This window comes from Mustela erminea, chromosome 1 (assembly GCF_009829155.1).
Source record: "Mustela erminea isolate mMusErm1 chromosome 1, mMusErm1.Pri, whole genome shotgun sequence".
In the NCBI taxonomy this organism is placed as follows: domain Eukaryota; kingdom Metazoa; phylum Chordata; class Mammalia; order Carnivora; family Mustelidae; genus Mustela; species Mustela erminea.
In genome coordinates, this window is record NC_045614.1 from 84,425,619 (window position 1) to 84,441,759 (window position 16,141).

General features: G+C 38.1%; 1 protein-coding gene across 1 annotated transcript in view; it reads right to left on the reverse strand.

Annotated features, from left to right (window-relative positions):
- Positions 1-16,141, reverse strand: part of KCNH8 (potassium voltage-gated channel subfamily H member 8) — a 371,847-nt gene that overhangs the window by 100,143 nt on the left and 255,563 nt on the right. Inside the window, exon 7 of the mRNA XM_032332057.1 lies at positions 13,216-13,423. Coding sequence (XP_032187948.1) covers positions 13,216-13,423 — 208 coding nt within the window. The remainder of the gene's footprint in view (positions 1-13,215; positions 13,424-16,141) is intronic.

A 16,141-nucleotide genomic window follows, 5' to 3' on the forward strand; every position in this document is an offset into this window, starting at 1 on the left:
TTTAGATGCTCACATTACCTTTTGGACCACACTAAAACTAGTGTCTTCAACTTTGAACTTATTTAAGAACAGAAGCATTTGGCACTCTGGGAGCCAGAAACATATTACTGCCCCTGAGCTTAACAACCATACAACTCAGGAAGATCCTATAGGGTAGAAAGGAAAAGGCCAGAAGTAGGCAAAATTTCTAGTAATTAAGTCATAAGATCCTTTAGGAGGAGCATAGGAAATCAACAAATGGTCAGGACACATCAACTCAAAACAAAGGCTCCTTGAAGAATATTCTCAAAGGAGACACTCCCTTCCAAAGTCTAGGTTTAGGGCACCGTTCAAGATATTTGAGAACCAAGCATATTTTCTCAGGGAGGTAAGGCCAAAATGAGAGTAGGAAAGAGCTCATTGGACAGTTTTGGATCTAATGAGAACTAGCAGCAATGCCAACCCAAATTTATCTCCAGCTAGAAAATGGAAGCATGTTTGAACCACTTACTAATTCAGAAAACACACACATAAAAGGATCAAGATAGGAAATGAAAGAGTTGAAATGATTAGCTGTTTCTAGTATCCTATAAGGGTAAAACCAATGTTTATCATACTCCCATAGTAAGAAATCAAAAATGTACTAAGAACTGACTTATTAACTCACATCACATGGATCCTAAGGCTCTAAGTGTGGAATATGGCCTTAAAAAATCTATATATTTGGATAGTATATGTGATACTATAATTTATAATATTAATATTGTAATATAGATATTATAATATTTATAAGAAATAAGTATTTGGTTTTCATCTTGTTTCTGGCACAGAGCTCCTAAAACACCTTTTTTTATGTGATGACTTTTGCACAGAACCTAAAGATGGGGGCTGATCGCTGGAGAAACAACCATGTGGTCAGAATGCTGGCACTTTCAGTCCCACCCCAGACCTTCTGGGAGGGGAAAGGGGCTGCAGGTTGAATCAATCACCAGTGGTCACTTGTTCTGTACTGACTTGTTATGATTTCAAATTTATGTTTTGAAATCTTGTTCTGAACAAAGTCATTTGTGATTAGAACTTGTTTTGAATAACTTGTTTTAACAAAATGGTTTTGAAAATGGATATTGATATTGATATGATATTGATATGATATTGATACTCATATCAGTTGTTAAAAAAACACTACAGGCCCCAAATGGAGTCACTTTTACTAAGCTCCACCAAAACCTAATACCTAACCTAACTGCAGTTTCAGCCTCTCCCAGGAATGGAATTTTAAACCAATCAGTCCGTAATTTCGCCATCAGCACTGGTGAGGTCATTTGCATGTTGAGTAAGACTCTCTGTCCTTCCTGCTAAGGGAAGATGACCTTGCCTGCAACAATCCTTTCTGTTCTTGCGCTAATAATTTCCTTGTCCTGCACAGTTCTGCTTATGAAAATCTTCCGTTTTGTATACCTCCCCAGGACTGCTTTCTACTTGATAGATGGGATGCTTCCCTGAATCACTGAAAAAGTTAATTTGATGTTCAAATTTACTCAGTTGAATTTTTGTCTCCTAACACAACCATGCCCTTGTTTACTGGGCTTTCTTGATAACTCCCATATCTGGCTCCTCACTCCCAACATCCTTTGTCTTTAGCTGAAGGTAGTTTTTAAGATGAAGGTATGGACCATTTTTGCAAGTTACTCAATTTTCCTGGGTTTCTCCTGTGTATACAAGAGATATACATGTTATTATGCTTCTGTTTTCTCCTGTTAATCTGTCTTTTTATTATAGGGGTGTCTCCTATAATATAAATAAATAATAAAATAAATAAAAAAGAATAAAATAAGGGAACCTAAAAGAGTAGAGGGAAAATTATTTTTCTCCTCCCATAGAAACAAAACATTTCTTGCTCAAGCGTGATCCGAATACCAAAGAAATTAAATATTTGGATATTCAAAATATCCTAAAGAAATATGCTATTCGATGATTTCTATTACTTTATTTTTTTAATTCAGTTTTTAATTTTAATTCCTATAGAGTTGACATACAGTGTTATAGTAGTTTCAGGCGTACAATGTGGTGATTTGACAATTCAGCATTATGCAGGGCTCATCATGTAAGTGTATTCTTGAATCCCTATCACCTATTTCACCCATCCCCCCACTAATCTCTCCTCTGGTAACCATCAGTTTGTTCTCTATAGAGAGTGCATTTCTTGGTTTGTCTCTCTCTCTCTGCCTTCCTGTTATTGTATGATCTATACTTCATGGCAATAAAGTTTAACCAAATAAGTAATGAGAATTTTGTTCTTTAAATTGTATAAATGATGAGATAATATAAGGAAAAACCTTCTTCCAAACCCTGAAGGAAGACTGATTTCAGAACCTCTTCCTCTTTGAATCTGAGTGGGATGGCCCATTGATATGGGACAGAAGCCTTCATTTGTGGTCCACTCATTCATTCCTGCATTCACCCAAATACGTGTATCATGCATAGGTTCTTTATATAAACACACCAAGATCAGTATCAAGGGTATCTTTATGTTCTATAAAGACAGGAGTTTGTGGTATTGAGTATGTACATAATGTATCTCTGGAAAGACAGAGAGAAACACTTATACATATAAATGTATGCATGTATGCATGTATGTGTGTTTGTGCGTATGTTACTAACACAACAATGTGTCATAATTCTATAGCACTTTGCAGTTTGCAAACTGGTTTTAGGTTTATCAGCTTACTTAAGCTCACCCAACTGATGAGGTGTAGAAGCAGAAAAATGTTCACCTTTAGCCCAGAAGGCTGACCCATAGCCTGCATAGTTTTGGTAAGGATCAAATAAGTGCTGGTTGCTACACTCTTGAAGGGTCTCATGACTGCTGGAACATTTCACCAATAGTTAATACTGAGCTGAATGATAAGCACCAGAGAGATCTCCCTGAAAGTAGTTTTATGAGTAGAAATTCAAAGAAACACTCATGCTCTAATACTCCTTGTACCTCCCCTGTGAGCACTAAGCATATAACCACCAGCTTCATATGGCAAAACGTGTGGCTTTTTCAGCACATGGGTCCTGTCCCTGTGCTACTTAAATAAACTTACTAGGTTACACCATACAAGATCTCAAGAATTCTTTCTTGACCGTCACATTCAATGATACTGCAACATTCTCTAAAGTAGGTATTTTTAATTATTTCCATCTTATTCATGAGGATAATCTCTCTCCCTATTCTTATGATTTACTGTGAAATGATACATGTGGTAGCCCATATTTTTAAAAAGATGAAAACTGTAATTATTCCTCCTACTATGATAAGTTTAGTAACTTTTGAGTTAATGAAAAGTTTAGTAACTTTTGCTAAGATACGGGTTTTTACGTCAAAATTCATAGGATGTTAACAGAATATTATTAATGCATAGTACAAAAAGGAAAGGTTATGAGGTAAAATAAATGCAACATTTGGGTTAAATAAGGTTTAGTCAGTTTCTTTGGGATTTCTCTGAGCTCACACTGTGCTAATTTACCTTTCAGTCCTTCAGAATGGGATGGAGTAGCTTCATATATCAAACTTATATGACAATAGAACCATTTATTGCTCGGAGTATATCATCTGAAGCTTAAACGTATTTGGAAACTCTAGTATGAGGATATTCTGAGTATATTTCAGCTTCAGTGTTTTCTAATTGTTAAGTATGAAGCATGTCCTCTTATTGAGCAACTCTGGCAACGTGAAATCTTATTAACTCCCAGTCTGCCACCTGAAACCCTGAATTTCCCTATCAAGGGATTGAGAACATTATGCAATTAAAAGCTAATTTTGGGGGAAGCCTGGGTGACTCAGTTGGTTAAGTGTCTGCCTTCGGCTTAGGTCATGGTCCCAGGCTGCTGGCTGGGATTGAGTCCTGCGTTGGGCTCCTTGCTCAGCGGGGAGCCTGCCTCTCTCTCTGCCTGCTGTTCCCTCTCTGACAAATAAATAAAATCTTTAAAAACAAAAATAAAACATTTTTTTAAAAAAGCTAATTTTCTGCTGCTTGATTTCTAAATGCCCAAATAATTTTGAAACACCCAAGGTTAGACTATAGAGATAATTTCAACCTTAGAATTGGACATTACTATATACTTTATTTCCTCAATTTTTATAAGTAAAGTTTACCATTATATTCAGAAAGTACAATGGAAATCTGAATTTTAAGAATAAACCCTTTGCCATCTGAAACTAATGTAACATTGTGCATCAACTTTACTAGAAGGAAGGAAGGAAGGAAGGAAGGAAGGAAGGAAGGAAGGAAGGAAGGAAAAAGAAAGAAAGAAAAGAATAAACCATTTGCTCTTTTGGCAAGAGAGTAAACTCTTGCTCTGAAAACAGGAAAACGTTTCTGTTTTCTAGACATCTTTATCAAAATAGAATAGAGTATCGGCAACTCTTTTAAAACTGATAGTGTTCAATTTTAGTTTCTCAGAACTACCAGTAATATAAATTGTTTCTGATGATGATATTTAAACCACTGTGTTGTGATGCCTGGGTGGCTCGCTGGTGAAGTGTCCGTCTTTAGCTCAGGTCATGATTTCAGTGTTCTGCGATCAATCCCACACTGGGCTCCTTGCTCAGCAGGAGAAGCAGCCTGCTTCTCCCTCTGCCTGCTGCTCCCCCTGCTTTACTCTCTCTCTCCCTCTGAAAAATAAATAAACTCTCTAAAAAAATAAATAAATAAACCATAGTGTTGTATTGCTTCAGCATTGAGGTTAATTCTTTCTCAGTGGACTCGCCTGGGCCATTACCATATCCAAAAAATTCACAGACGATATGAGGATTGAAAAGGGACAGGAATGTGGAAAAAGATTAGAAGTACTGAGCTGTTGCTGGTTTAGGACTGTTTATAAACCGGGAATATCAAAGTCACAGAAATCTCCCAGACTTTTTAAAAACCTTGCTCCTCAAACTAGGACGGGGGACCAGCAGCCCGGACTTCACCTGGGAGCTTGTTAAACATGCTGGGTCTTGGGCTCTACCTCAGACTTACTGAGTTAGAATCTGTATTTTAATACAATACTCAGGTGATTTCAGTACATGTTAAAGTTTAACATCTTGTGTTTTTTTTTTTTTAAATAAGAGCACAGATGTCCCTCACTAGGGTATATTTTAATGGATGGAGACCTTCATTTTAGGCCTTTTCTCCCCTTTCTTTATTTCATATATTCCATAAAATGAGAATCTACAGTTTTTTATAATCTTTTATATAAAACCTAAAAATGTAGACTACTACTCAATTCTATCTTAAGGAAAAATTGGTATAGTTATTGAAATAACCAGCTCACAATATTATAAGACTGGTTATTTTCTTCCCCCACTGCATAAGGCTTGTAAAAGCTAAGCAGTTAATAACTAGAGAGCCTTACAAATCAATCAGCTTTTATGATGTTTGATCCAACGAGGATCAGATTTAGGATTAAAATGGTCGATGAAAGTTTGAAAATGATATCTCACTTAATCCTTTTCTTCACATTCTAGATTTTTGGGCTTGTTTTTCTCCTTTTTTCTTTTTTCTTTTTTTTTTTGTCAATGGTACAGATACACTTTTAGGCATCCACAACGGATAAGCTTACTCCAGCCAAAGGATTAAAAGATAAAAATGCTTCTCTCTATTATAGTATACTCTCATCTCTAACCTCTGCAGCAGATTATCTATTTTAAGGTTCAGCATGTCAAAGCTTTAGAAATAGAGATAGGTTTGAGAAAGAATATAAGGAAGCATTTCGGCTACAACTGGGAGCTACTGACCAAGATGCAGTCTAGTAGAGGGAACAGCTTGGTAAGTAGAAGGCCACTGTGACGTTTACATAAGGAGCACAGACTGTATTATAGTGAGCAAAAGCCTTGATAATTACCACAACTCCATGTTCCAGCTAATTCCATTTGCCATGATGATGTCTGAGAAGCGTACGATTCATAGAGGCATTTTAATAAATGTTTTTGTAAGTTGTACTGTTTTTATTTTTTATTTACTTTTATTTTTTAAAGGATTTTATTTATTTATCTATAAGGGAGAAGGAGACAGAGAGCAAGCACAAGCAGGGGGTGCGGCACGCAGAGGGAGAAGCAGGCTCCCTGCATAGCAAGGAGCTCAATGCAGGACTCCATCCCAGGACCCTGGGATCATGGCCTGAGCTGAAGGCAGCCACTTAACCGACTGAGCCACCCAGGCATCTGAGTTGTATTGTTTTTAAATGTAAGGGTAAAGATTTTATTGTAGAAGACTTTTTTTTTTTTTTTTTTTGTCTAAAATCCTAGGCGAAGCAGGTATTCTCTCCATCATACATAGTAATGGAGAGATACAGGGCCCCGCTTTCCACCGTGGAAATGGAAGGTGCGAGGTCCTTCTCACCCCAGTAGTCAGTGTTTGAGCATATAACTAAGCTTGGCCAATTGGATTCTCCCTTCGAGGGTTGCGAATCAGAGACAAACAGGAGGTTAGGACTCTGTCATAGCATCTATAAAGACAGAAACATGTCTAGGTCTGTTTGCAAAATGTTAGCAACTGTGCGTCCTGCATTGGGACCTTCGGAGCTGCCTTGGATCATGTTCTTTCCCTAAGTCTTGTTCCCTCTCTAATTCTGAGTCTGCAAGTCCTGTTGATGGATTCCTTTTCTGTTTTTGTTTGCAACCAAGATTCATGACTGTTACAGAAATATCACCTCCTCACTACGCTTCAATAGTACTGCTATTTCATTGATGTAAGTTTCAGCAGGTAGCTGCAGGTCGAGAATAGCCCTAATTAGTATGAAGATTGAAGGAGGTGTCTTAATGGTGGTAGTTCTCAGCTATCAGAATGTAATATGTACCAGACTATGTTAGGTATGTCAACTTGAGTGCCTCTAAAACTCAAAAGCACTGAGGGTCAATACTACCATACCCATTTTACAGACTAGAAAATTAAAGATCCTTTGCAGAAATGTCTGTTCATGTCCTCTGCCCATTTCTTGATTGGATTATTTGTTCTTTGGGTGTTGAGTTTACTAAGTTCTTTATAGATTTTGGACACTAGACATTTCTGCAAAGAAGACATCCAGATGACCAACAGACACATGAAAAAGTGCTCCATATCACTAGGCATCAGGGAAATACAAATCAAAACCATAATGAGATATCACCTCACACCAGTCAGAATGGCTAAAATTAACAAGTCAGGAAATGACAGATGCTGGCGAGGATGCAGAGAAAGGGGAACCCTCCTCCACTGTTGGTGGGAATGCCAGCTGGTGCAGCCACTCTGGAAAACAGCATGGAGGTTCCTCAAAATGTTGAAAATAGAACTGCCCTATGACCCAGCAATTGCACTACTGGGTATTTACCCTAAAGATACAAATGTAGTGATCCAAAGGGGCATGTGCACCCGAATGTTTATAGCAGCAATGTCCCACAATAGCCAAACTATGGAAAGAACCTAGATGTCCATCAACAGATGAATGGATCAAGAAGATGTGGTATATATACACAATGGAATACTATGCAGCCATCAAAAGAAATGAAATCTTGCCATTTGCGACAACATGGATGGAACTAGAGCGTATCATGCTTAGCGAAATAAGTCAAGCAGAGAAAGACAACTATCATATGATCTCCCTGATATGAGGAAGTGGTGATGCAACATGGGGGCTTCAGTGGGTAGGAGAAGAATCAATGAAACAAGATGGAATTGGGAGGGAGACAAACCATAAGTGACTCTTAATCTCACAAAACAAACTGAGGGTTGCTGGGAGGAGGAGGGTTGGGAGAAGGGGGTGGGATTATGGACATTGGGGAGGGTATGTGCTTTGGAGAGTGCTGTGAAGTGTGTAAATCTGGTGATTCACAAACCTGTACCTCTGGGGATAAAAATATATGTTTATAAAAAATTAAAAATTAAAAAAAAAAAAGAAAATTAAAGATCCTTGTGTAAAAGGTCATGCACTGAAATCATCTTAGCCAAAATCACATGCCTAGTGAATCCCAGAAGCAAAATACAAATAAAAATCTTTCTCACTTAAATCAGAACGATTATATTCTATTCAGTATCCTCTGAACCTCTTTAAGGACTAATTCAATGTTAATAATTGAGTTTTATCTGTCATTAATTGGACTTCATAAGTTTTCATTAAAATAATATATCCCTACATTAATTGAGTTGTACAGAAATACGCATGTCTTCTCACACATTTCTAGCTGGGTATTTATTGAAGTCTTCTCATAGAAAAGACACACCCCCCCCCCCCAACCAAAGAGATCATTCTAAAACATGTCTGCAGCCAAAATAAAAATTTTAATTTAAAAAGCACACTTAGAGGTTTCTGGATGTCTCAATTGGTTCAACATCTGACTCTTGATGTCAGCTCAGGTCATGATCTCCGGGTGAGAAGATGGAGCCCTGTGGGGGTCTGCACTCAGTGGGGAGTGGTCTAAGGTTCTCTCTTGTCCCTTCCCCACCCCTCCCCCCTCAAATAAATAAATATTTAAAAAATAAAAATAAAAAACACACTTAGACTCAGTTGTGTTACGCCTCTCTAACGTAGTATTAAATCTTGCCCTTGAAGTACTAAGTTCTATAAAATTTTTCTATATCCCAACAAGCTGATAGGATAGATGTTGGACCTATCGCCTGTATTAACCTGGAAGGGGGAAATCTGTATGCAAGCAACTGTCAGACGATGTGAAATTTACTAATTTTTCTGAGACTGGCTAAATATAAATTGTAGTCTTTTTTATTTTGAAGATGGGCAAAAGCATAAAATTTGTTGTCCAGCACTACAATTAAAGTTAAAGGGAAATATTTTTTTAGAGCATTTCTTAATACTCTTCACATATAAAATCGTTAAGTATCACTAGTCACAGTTCACGGTACATTCCTTATTAGAAGTAACTGTCATAATAAAATGGTAATGATGGCTATAATGGCTACTATCTATTGAGAACTTGCTAGGTGCCAGGCACAGTATTAAATAGTTCCCATAGATTTCCTAATTTAGTACTGGCAGCCCTAACGAGGTAGGCACCATTATTATTGCCAATTCATAGATATTGAAAATGAAGCAGAGCAAAACATCTCCCCCTTTTCCCTGGGGTTCTATATTCAAAGGATCACTGCTTGAGAGAATTATATGCTTCGCTACAGCCTTAGGAGGAAGTCCAAACTCGAAGGCTTAGCATGAATGGTCTTTAAAGATCCGGTCCCTGACTAACGGACACTTTAGCTTCATTACCTTACTACCCCGTTCACCCTTTATGCGATTGACCTGCTTCGTGTAGCCATGTTCCTGCCCTCATCCATGCCCCTTCCTCAGCATCTGCAGAGACAAGACCTATTCATCTCTTAAAACCAGCTCACCTTGGAAAAGCATTTGCTGATATGCTTGTTAGATCTAGCTACCTCCCCTTTATGCACGTTCCGGTTATAGAACTATCACACTGGGATATATCTATTGAGCTATTTGTCTCTGTTTAACTACTGAACTTTAAGTTCCATGACATTAAGTATATTAGTTTTGGTAACTTGAGTGCCTTACACAGGACCAAGCAAGTATGTAGTGGGCACTCAAAAAGTATTTTTTGAATGAGTAACCAAACCTTCTTCTTCTTTTTTTTTGTTTTAATTTACTTATTTGACAGAGAGAGGGAGAGAGCAAAAGGGAGAGAGGGAGAGGGCACGCACAAGCAGGAGGAATCGCAGGCAGGGGAGAAGCAGGCCCCCCGCCGAGCAAGGAGCCCAATGTGGGGCTCGATCCCAGAATGCTGGCATCATGACCCAAGCCAAAGGCAGCGGCTTAACCAACTGAGCCACTCAGGCCTGAGCCACTCAGGCACTTAAGCAAATCTTAAGTGATCACCCTATTTGTTCTTCTCCTCTCAATCATCCTGCTGGAAAAGATTTGCTAAACAGCCATTTCCTCTAATTTCATAGTATTCAAAATTATTAGAAGGAATTGTACACAAGGAGTTAGGGAACCTAAGCTCTTGCCCCATGACTGTCATTTAGTAATTGAATGAAGATTAACTCATTCAACATTTTTTTTCCTACACGTTTGCCATGTGCCAGGAACTATACACCACAGTGAGGATACAGCAGTGAATACAAACCAAATAATAACCCCTACAGCTGGATTTTTCGCCATAAAATCAAAAAAGTTGTAAAGCCTGGATTTTTCATCATAAAATAAAAAAAGTTGGATTAAGGTGCTCCCAAGTCTAAAATTCCATGAAACAATAAGCCAACCTTACATTTCTTAAAATATAGCATAAAAGCACATAAGAATATGAAGTAAAAATAACACCAGGAAAATCAGTTCATAACCAGCCTCTGGTACAATTAGTCGATGGGTATTAATTCTTCCTTCCAAAAATAGGTATCTTATAGAGAAGTGATCCTGCAATCCTTTTTAAATTTTAACTTTGATTTGATCTGATACAAAATATTGGCACTCTCTCTAGCTGTGAGTAGTAGACCTACCAAGGACAAAAGGGGGAAAAAATCATTTCAAGGCAATTAATAATGATTAGGAAAAAAATTCCATTTTATCCCTTGGGACTGGGAATCTGTTCTATACATCTGATGTTAGTCACAACATAAAGAAAATGTTATTTAATCAAATTTTATTTGTGTGAAGAATTTTTTGATTCACGGTACTTGAACAAAAAAGATAAGACAGTACTAGTGTACAAATTCCATAGTAAAAACTAAATTAACCTAGATTCTCAGCTGCTTCATTAAAAAAAAGTTAAGTAGAAGAGGTCCCAATATCAGCTGGAGAACATTCTAAATGAACAACAATACAAGTAATTTTAAGGAAAGGGAAGTTCCTTGTTGCCAAGCCTATAAATCCAATACTGACAGACACAATTAGCATACTATCTTCCTGATCATATTCTGAGAGGTGTTTAGACAGGAAATCTAATTCTCTAAAGATAAAGGTTGAGTTATTCTTATCATAACTGAGTAAAACTTATCAATTCTTTAACATGCTGTGATCACAAGATGTACTTCCTGACACATCCTTTTTCCTCAAACTTGTTGACATTGGGTGGTTGCTATTGACAGTTTATGTGGACACTGATCTATGATAAAAATAAAAATAAGCACACAATACTGGGTTTGTTCTTCCATTAACATCATAAATCATGGAAACTGAAATAGACTTTCGAGTTATATGGTGAGTTTTCTCATGTTCTAGATGAGGAAACCGAGGCCTGTAGAGGTGAACAGAATTACTGCAAGCCGCACAATCAGTTAGTGGTGGAGCCATGACGAGTTCTGTTGCCCCAACCCAGTGTTTTTTTTCCCATCATGTATTATGCCAGTGCTTTCTTTGTGGGTTGAGATCCATTTCACAAGCTCCCGTTCCTTACACTGAACCATAACATCAGTTTTTAAGAGTAGGAGAGGTTGGGGGCAATACTGAAGCAGTTTAGATGGTTGTCTTCTTTTTTTCTCGGAAAATCAATACCTCTGTGTGTTTGTGGGAAGAAAAACAGTGGCTAGTTTGTACATCTGCAGCATAACTGGTGTGTTGGAAATGAAACACAAAGCTTTCCTCATCTAACTAAATTTGAGAGCGTGAATAAGCTGAATTTCCCCATCTGGAGACTCTCAGACTAGACAAGACTTACAAATTAATATGACTGCATAGGTCTGGGGCCTGAAGGAAATTAGGTCAGGCCCAGAAAGGAATCAGGTGGCCGACCACAAGTCAGAATTTCAATATGGATTCAAAACAAAGGGCAGAGAGCTAATGCTATGTAATTCACTGAACGCCATTAGGACTACACCAGAGTGTGTGATGAAGGAACCTTCAGGACAAGAAAATAGAAATGGAAACAATACTAAAGGACAGGAAATGTTTTAATCCAAGTCCAATCCCAACTTTAGTCCTCCTTTTAATCAACTCTTCTCTGTCCTTCCCCTCATTGTCTTTTCTCTCCCTGTCTTCCTTCTCTCAGTCTTTCACATGTCATCTCACGCTCTCTTTATGTAGAACATTCCCGCTTTCACACTGCAGTTTTATTTCTCTTTTGACTTCATTTCTCAGAATTGAGGTCCATAGCAAGACACAGCAGAAGTACTTTGATAAGGAAGATAAAACCAGTTTGAGATGAAAATGATCAGGACGTACTCATTGATTTGGTGTAGCTTAGGGTCAAAACAGAGACGTGCAGGAGTATTTTTAAGAACATAGATAGGAGATTTGCTCCCTGAAATCTGTTTTTCTTAGGGTCTCCAGCTCATTCTCCAAAGACATACTTTGAAGGCTTTGTATATGCCCTCTGCTGAGAGGGTGGCATTATGAGAGCCAACCCAGGGATGTTCCCAATGCATTCTGCCATTAAGTGTAGGTATGAAAAGTTAGAACCTGTTTCTCTCTTGGGAATCTCTTGTGGTTTCATCCCTGTACAAGGGTCTGAGCTTCCAAAAGTTCAAGATTGATTTTTGGAGAAAAGAAGTGAAGAATTTTCTAGTCAACCAAGAAACAGATTCTTTTGATGAAATGTCAGAATAAGGCGGGGGGTGGAGGAGAATTCTACATGGGATACTATGACAGTTCTCTAAAGACAATGACTGGGAGAAGAAAGCATATATTTTTGGATAGAGGGTTATAGCCTTCAGAATTTCATTTTCTGTAAAGTTCTTGTGGTTAACATAAGTTTAAAAATGTGTTTCTGTGCAGAACATTTCAGATTCATTTATGCAGAATTATGTAATGCTTGGAAAAATCTCCCTTAAATTCCCATGCATTATGGGGACACAAAATTCTACAAATTATATTTGTGAATATCCAGTTCCCTCTAACATCACAAATTCTCAAAGTATACTAAATGTGGAAAGTGTGTCATTATAATATATTCACTCTCTCTCTCACAGAAATGATTGGCCATAGAACAGTTGCCCAGTGATTCAACGGTGCTAGCCTTGCATTGGCTATGTCAGATAAGATCACACATTACTTATCTAAACACTTCTACAGCCTGGCTGGTCACTTTAAACCGTTAGCCCATTGAAATGTTAACCCGTTACTCTTTAAAAAAAAAATAAGGATTTTCCAGAAAATTTTCTCAAAAGAAATCACTTACATCATGGACCACCGCCCCAAAACCCCTAAAAAAGCATTAGACAAATCGACAGTCAGAGGACATATTTATGGACTCATCTTTCACCTCCTCTAAATTCTACACAATCTTTTTTTTTTCATTTAAATATGGAAAATGTGACAAATGTAAGCCCTTACCAACTTCCCACTTCAGAAGGCTGTTGTCTTCCCTCTCCATTTTTCCAATGACATACCAGATACACGCCATCCAGTGTGCAAGGAGCGCAAACATGGACATGAGCAGAGTCAGAACGATTGTGCTATGCTGGGAATAACGGTCTAACTTCTGCAGGAGACGCAAAAGACGCAGCAGCCGAACGGTCTTCAGGAGATGCACGAGAGACACCTGCGGGAGGAGACAGAGCAACACAACGTGGCCCATGGCTCCTCGCATGCTACTACAGTTACTTTAACTTCTAGCCATTCTGGAAAGTTCTTGAAGTGAAATATAATCATGAATCCCATGCTATGGTCATTTTTACGACCATCCCAATGCCCCTTCTCCACATATTATATCGAGAGGTGATAGAATAAAAGATGATAAGACAACTTAATTTCTTCAAATTAATACTTATTTTCTTTAGGATTTATCTTTTTTCTCTACTTATTTGATTGAATCTAATTTTATGTATTCCGATACATAACTGAAACACATTATGATTTCAGGATTGAATGTAAGGTGTCTCCACCTCTTACATATGTGTTCTTTCAATTCCACATCCCTCTGTCCATGTAAGACTGGCCTTATAACAATAACTTGTACCCACTGAAGTAAAACCGTGTGAAGTGGTAACAAAGGTAACTTAGTTTTTAAAACAAACAGTGATTAGATCTATCAAACTTGTGTAATATCTACTCACAAATACCAGTAGCACCTCCTGTCTCCTGGGCTGTGTTCTCTTCTCTCTAACATCAATAGATGTTAAATATGTCAATAGAACAAACACGTGCCTGAAGCTTTTGCATTCTGAGCCCTCTCTCAAACAGACATGCTTTGGGAACCAAAATTAAAACGGACCAAAATTTTCGAAAACTCTCCTAGGTCCTGCCTTCGTATGCACTAAAACAATACACTTGCATCTAAGGGAGTATTGTCCTGACTTTAGGACCCAATTGAAAAATGTGCACCATTGGTGTCCACCCGAATGGTCCATGTCATTGTTAACAACATATGTGGTACACTAATGCATACTCTTTCACACCTCAGAGAGCCTCAGTGAACATTCTAAAATAGAAAAGGGAAATAGGGGTGCCTGGGTGGCTCAGTGGGTTAAGCCTCTGCCTCCGGCTCAGGTCATGGTGTTGGGGTCCTGGAATCGAGCCCCGCATCGGGCTCTCTGCTCAGCAGGGAGCCTGCTTCCTTTCCTCTCTCTCTCTCTCTCTCTGCCTGCCTCTCTGCCTACTTGTGATCTCTGTCAGATAAATAGATAAAATCTTAAAAAAAAAAAAAAGAAAGAAAGAAAAGGGAAATAAAGTATTAGCTCATATGAAAATAGTTTGACAAATTTGGCCTTTTCGAGTGTGTGTGTGTGTGTGCGTGTGTGTGTGTGAAGGAATCATAAATAAAGGGGAAGAAAGTGGTTTGTATGGCTACTCCTAAGAACAGTATTTCCTCAGCAGATAGAATCACAAACAAGGTCAGCTTCTTCTGTAAATTTGCCTTTGTAATTAGCTCTCGAGTCAGTTGACTTCCAGTTCCTTCCACCACTACCCATCTCCCCTTATGTCTAAGAAAAGTGTACCTAGAGCAGTGCCTGACACATATTAAGTACTTAATAAATATGTATTAAATGAATGAATGGGTAATACATTGAGATGCAAAACATTCTATACTCAATATAATAATAGAAATTCAACAAAAGTATTTTCAGTTGTAATTTTGTGACTTATTCTATACTGAAATAAAGTAAAATCACAAAGTCAATAGAAGCTCTTGCCGGCTAGCTGTGCTTTTATTTCTTTTTCTCATTCTTCTGTGCCAAGTTTTATTTTCTTTTCCTTCACAGCCAAGTTCTCATCTGTCAGTTCTCTGGTTCATTGTAAATCAGGCGATTCCATGGCAGTATTTTGCAATATCTACTTTGTAGCTTAGAGGAATTGCCAGGGGTAGAGTTTATTTTATAGGTCGAAGAATCTGACAGATAGATGACAGTTTTGTAATTGAAATGAAACCTCAAACAGAAATCCCAGATGGAGGAAGCCATCTGCTGTGGACTGAATTTGTCCCTTCAAATCTCATGTGCTGAACCCTTTGCCTTCAATGTGATGATAACGGGTGATGGGGCTTTTGGGAAGTGATTTGGTTTAAATGAGGTCAGGAGGATGGGATCCTCAAGATGGGATTAGTGCCCTTATAAGAGCCCAGAGAATTCTCTCTTCTCCTCCCCTCTCTTCTCTTCTCTTCTCTTTCTCTCTCCCTAAATCCCTCTCTCCTTAACCCAGGGTCTCTCTCTCCCCTCAATATGTGAGAACACAGCAAGAAGACAGCTGTCTACAAGCCAGGAAAAGAGCCCTCATCAAGAACCAAACTGGCTGGAACCTTGATCTGGGACTTCCCAGTCTTCTGAGAAATAAATTCTTCTTCTGAAAAAGAAGACTTCTTCTTTTGAGAAATAAATTCCTATTGTTTAAGGTACCTAGTTAATGATATTTTGTTATAGCAGACCGAGCAGACTAAGACACCACTCAACATAGAATACTGATGTGAGCAATCTCCCCATCTTCTCAGACCATAAAGATGAGTTTGAGGGAAGAATGGGGGACTGTCCTTACATGAGAACAATAGCCATTTGGAAAGATAAGGGACACACAACTTAGTGTCCAGGATCGGGTAGCCTTAGTGATTTTGCTGACATTTTTTAAATAAACTATGCTTATTCCTATCTGAGTCAACAGCTTCTTGCTATAAAATGTGAGTTTGGGCTCTTAATGAATGACATAAGAAAGAGGCACATTTGATTTAGATGGAAACATATAATCTAAAAAAGGGAAAGTATTCTTTCTACTCTTGGGATGCAGTTCTGAATTTGTCACTGATAAAAATTAGAAACAGCTTATAGGCAGG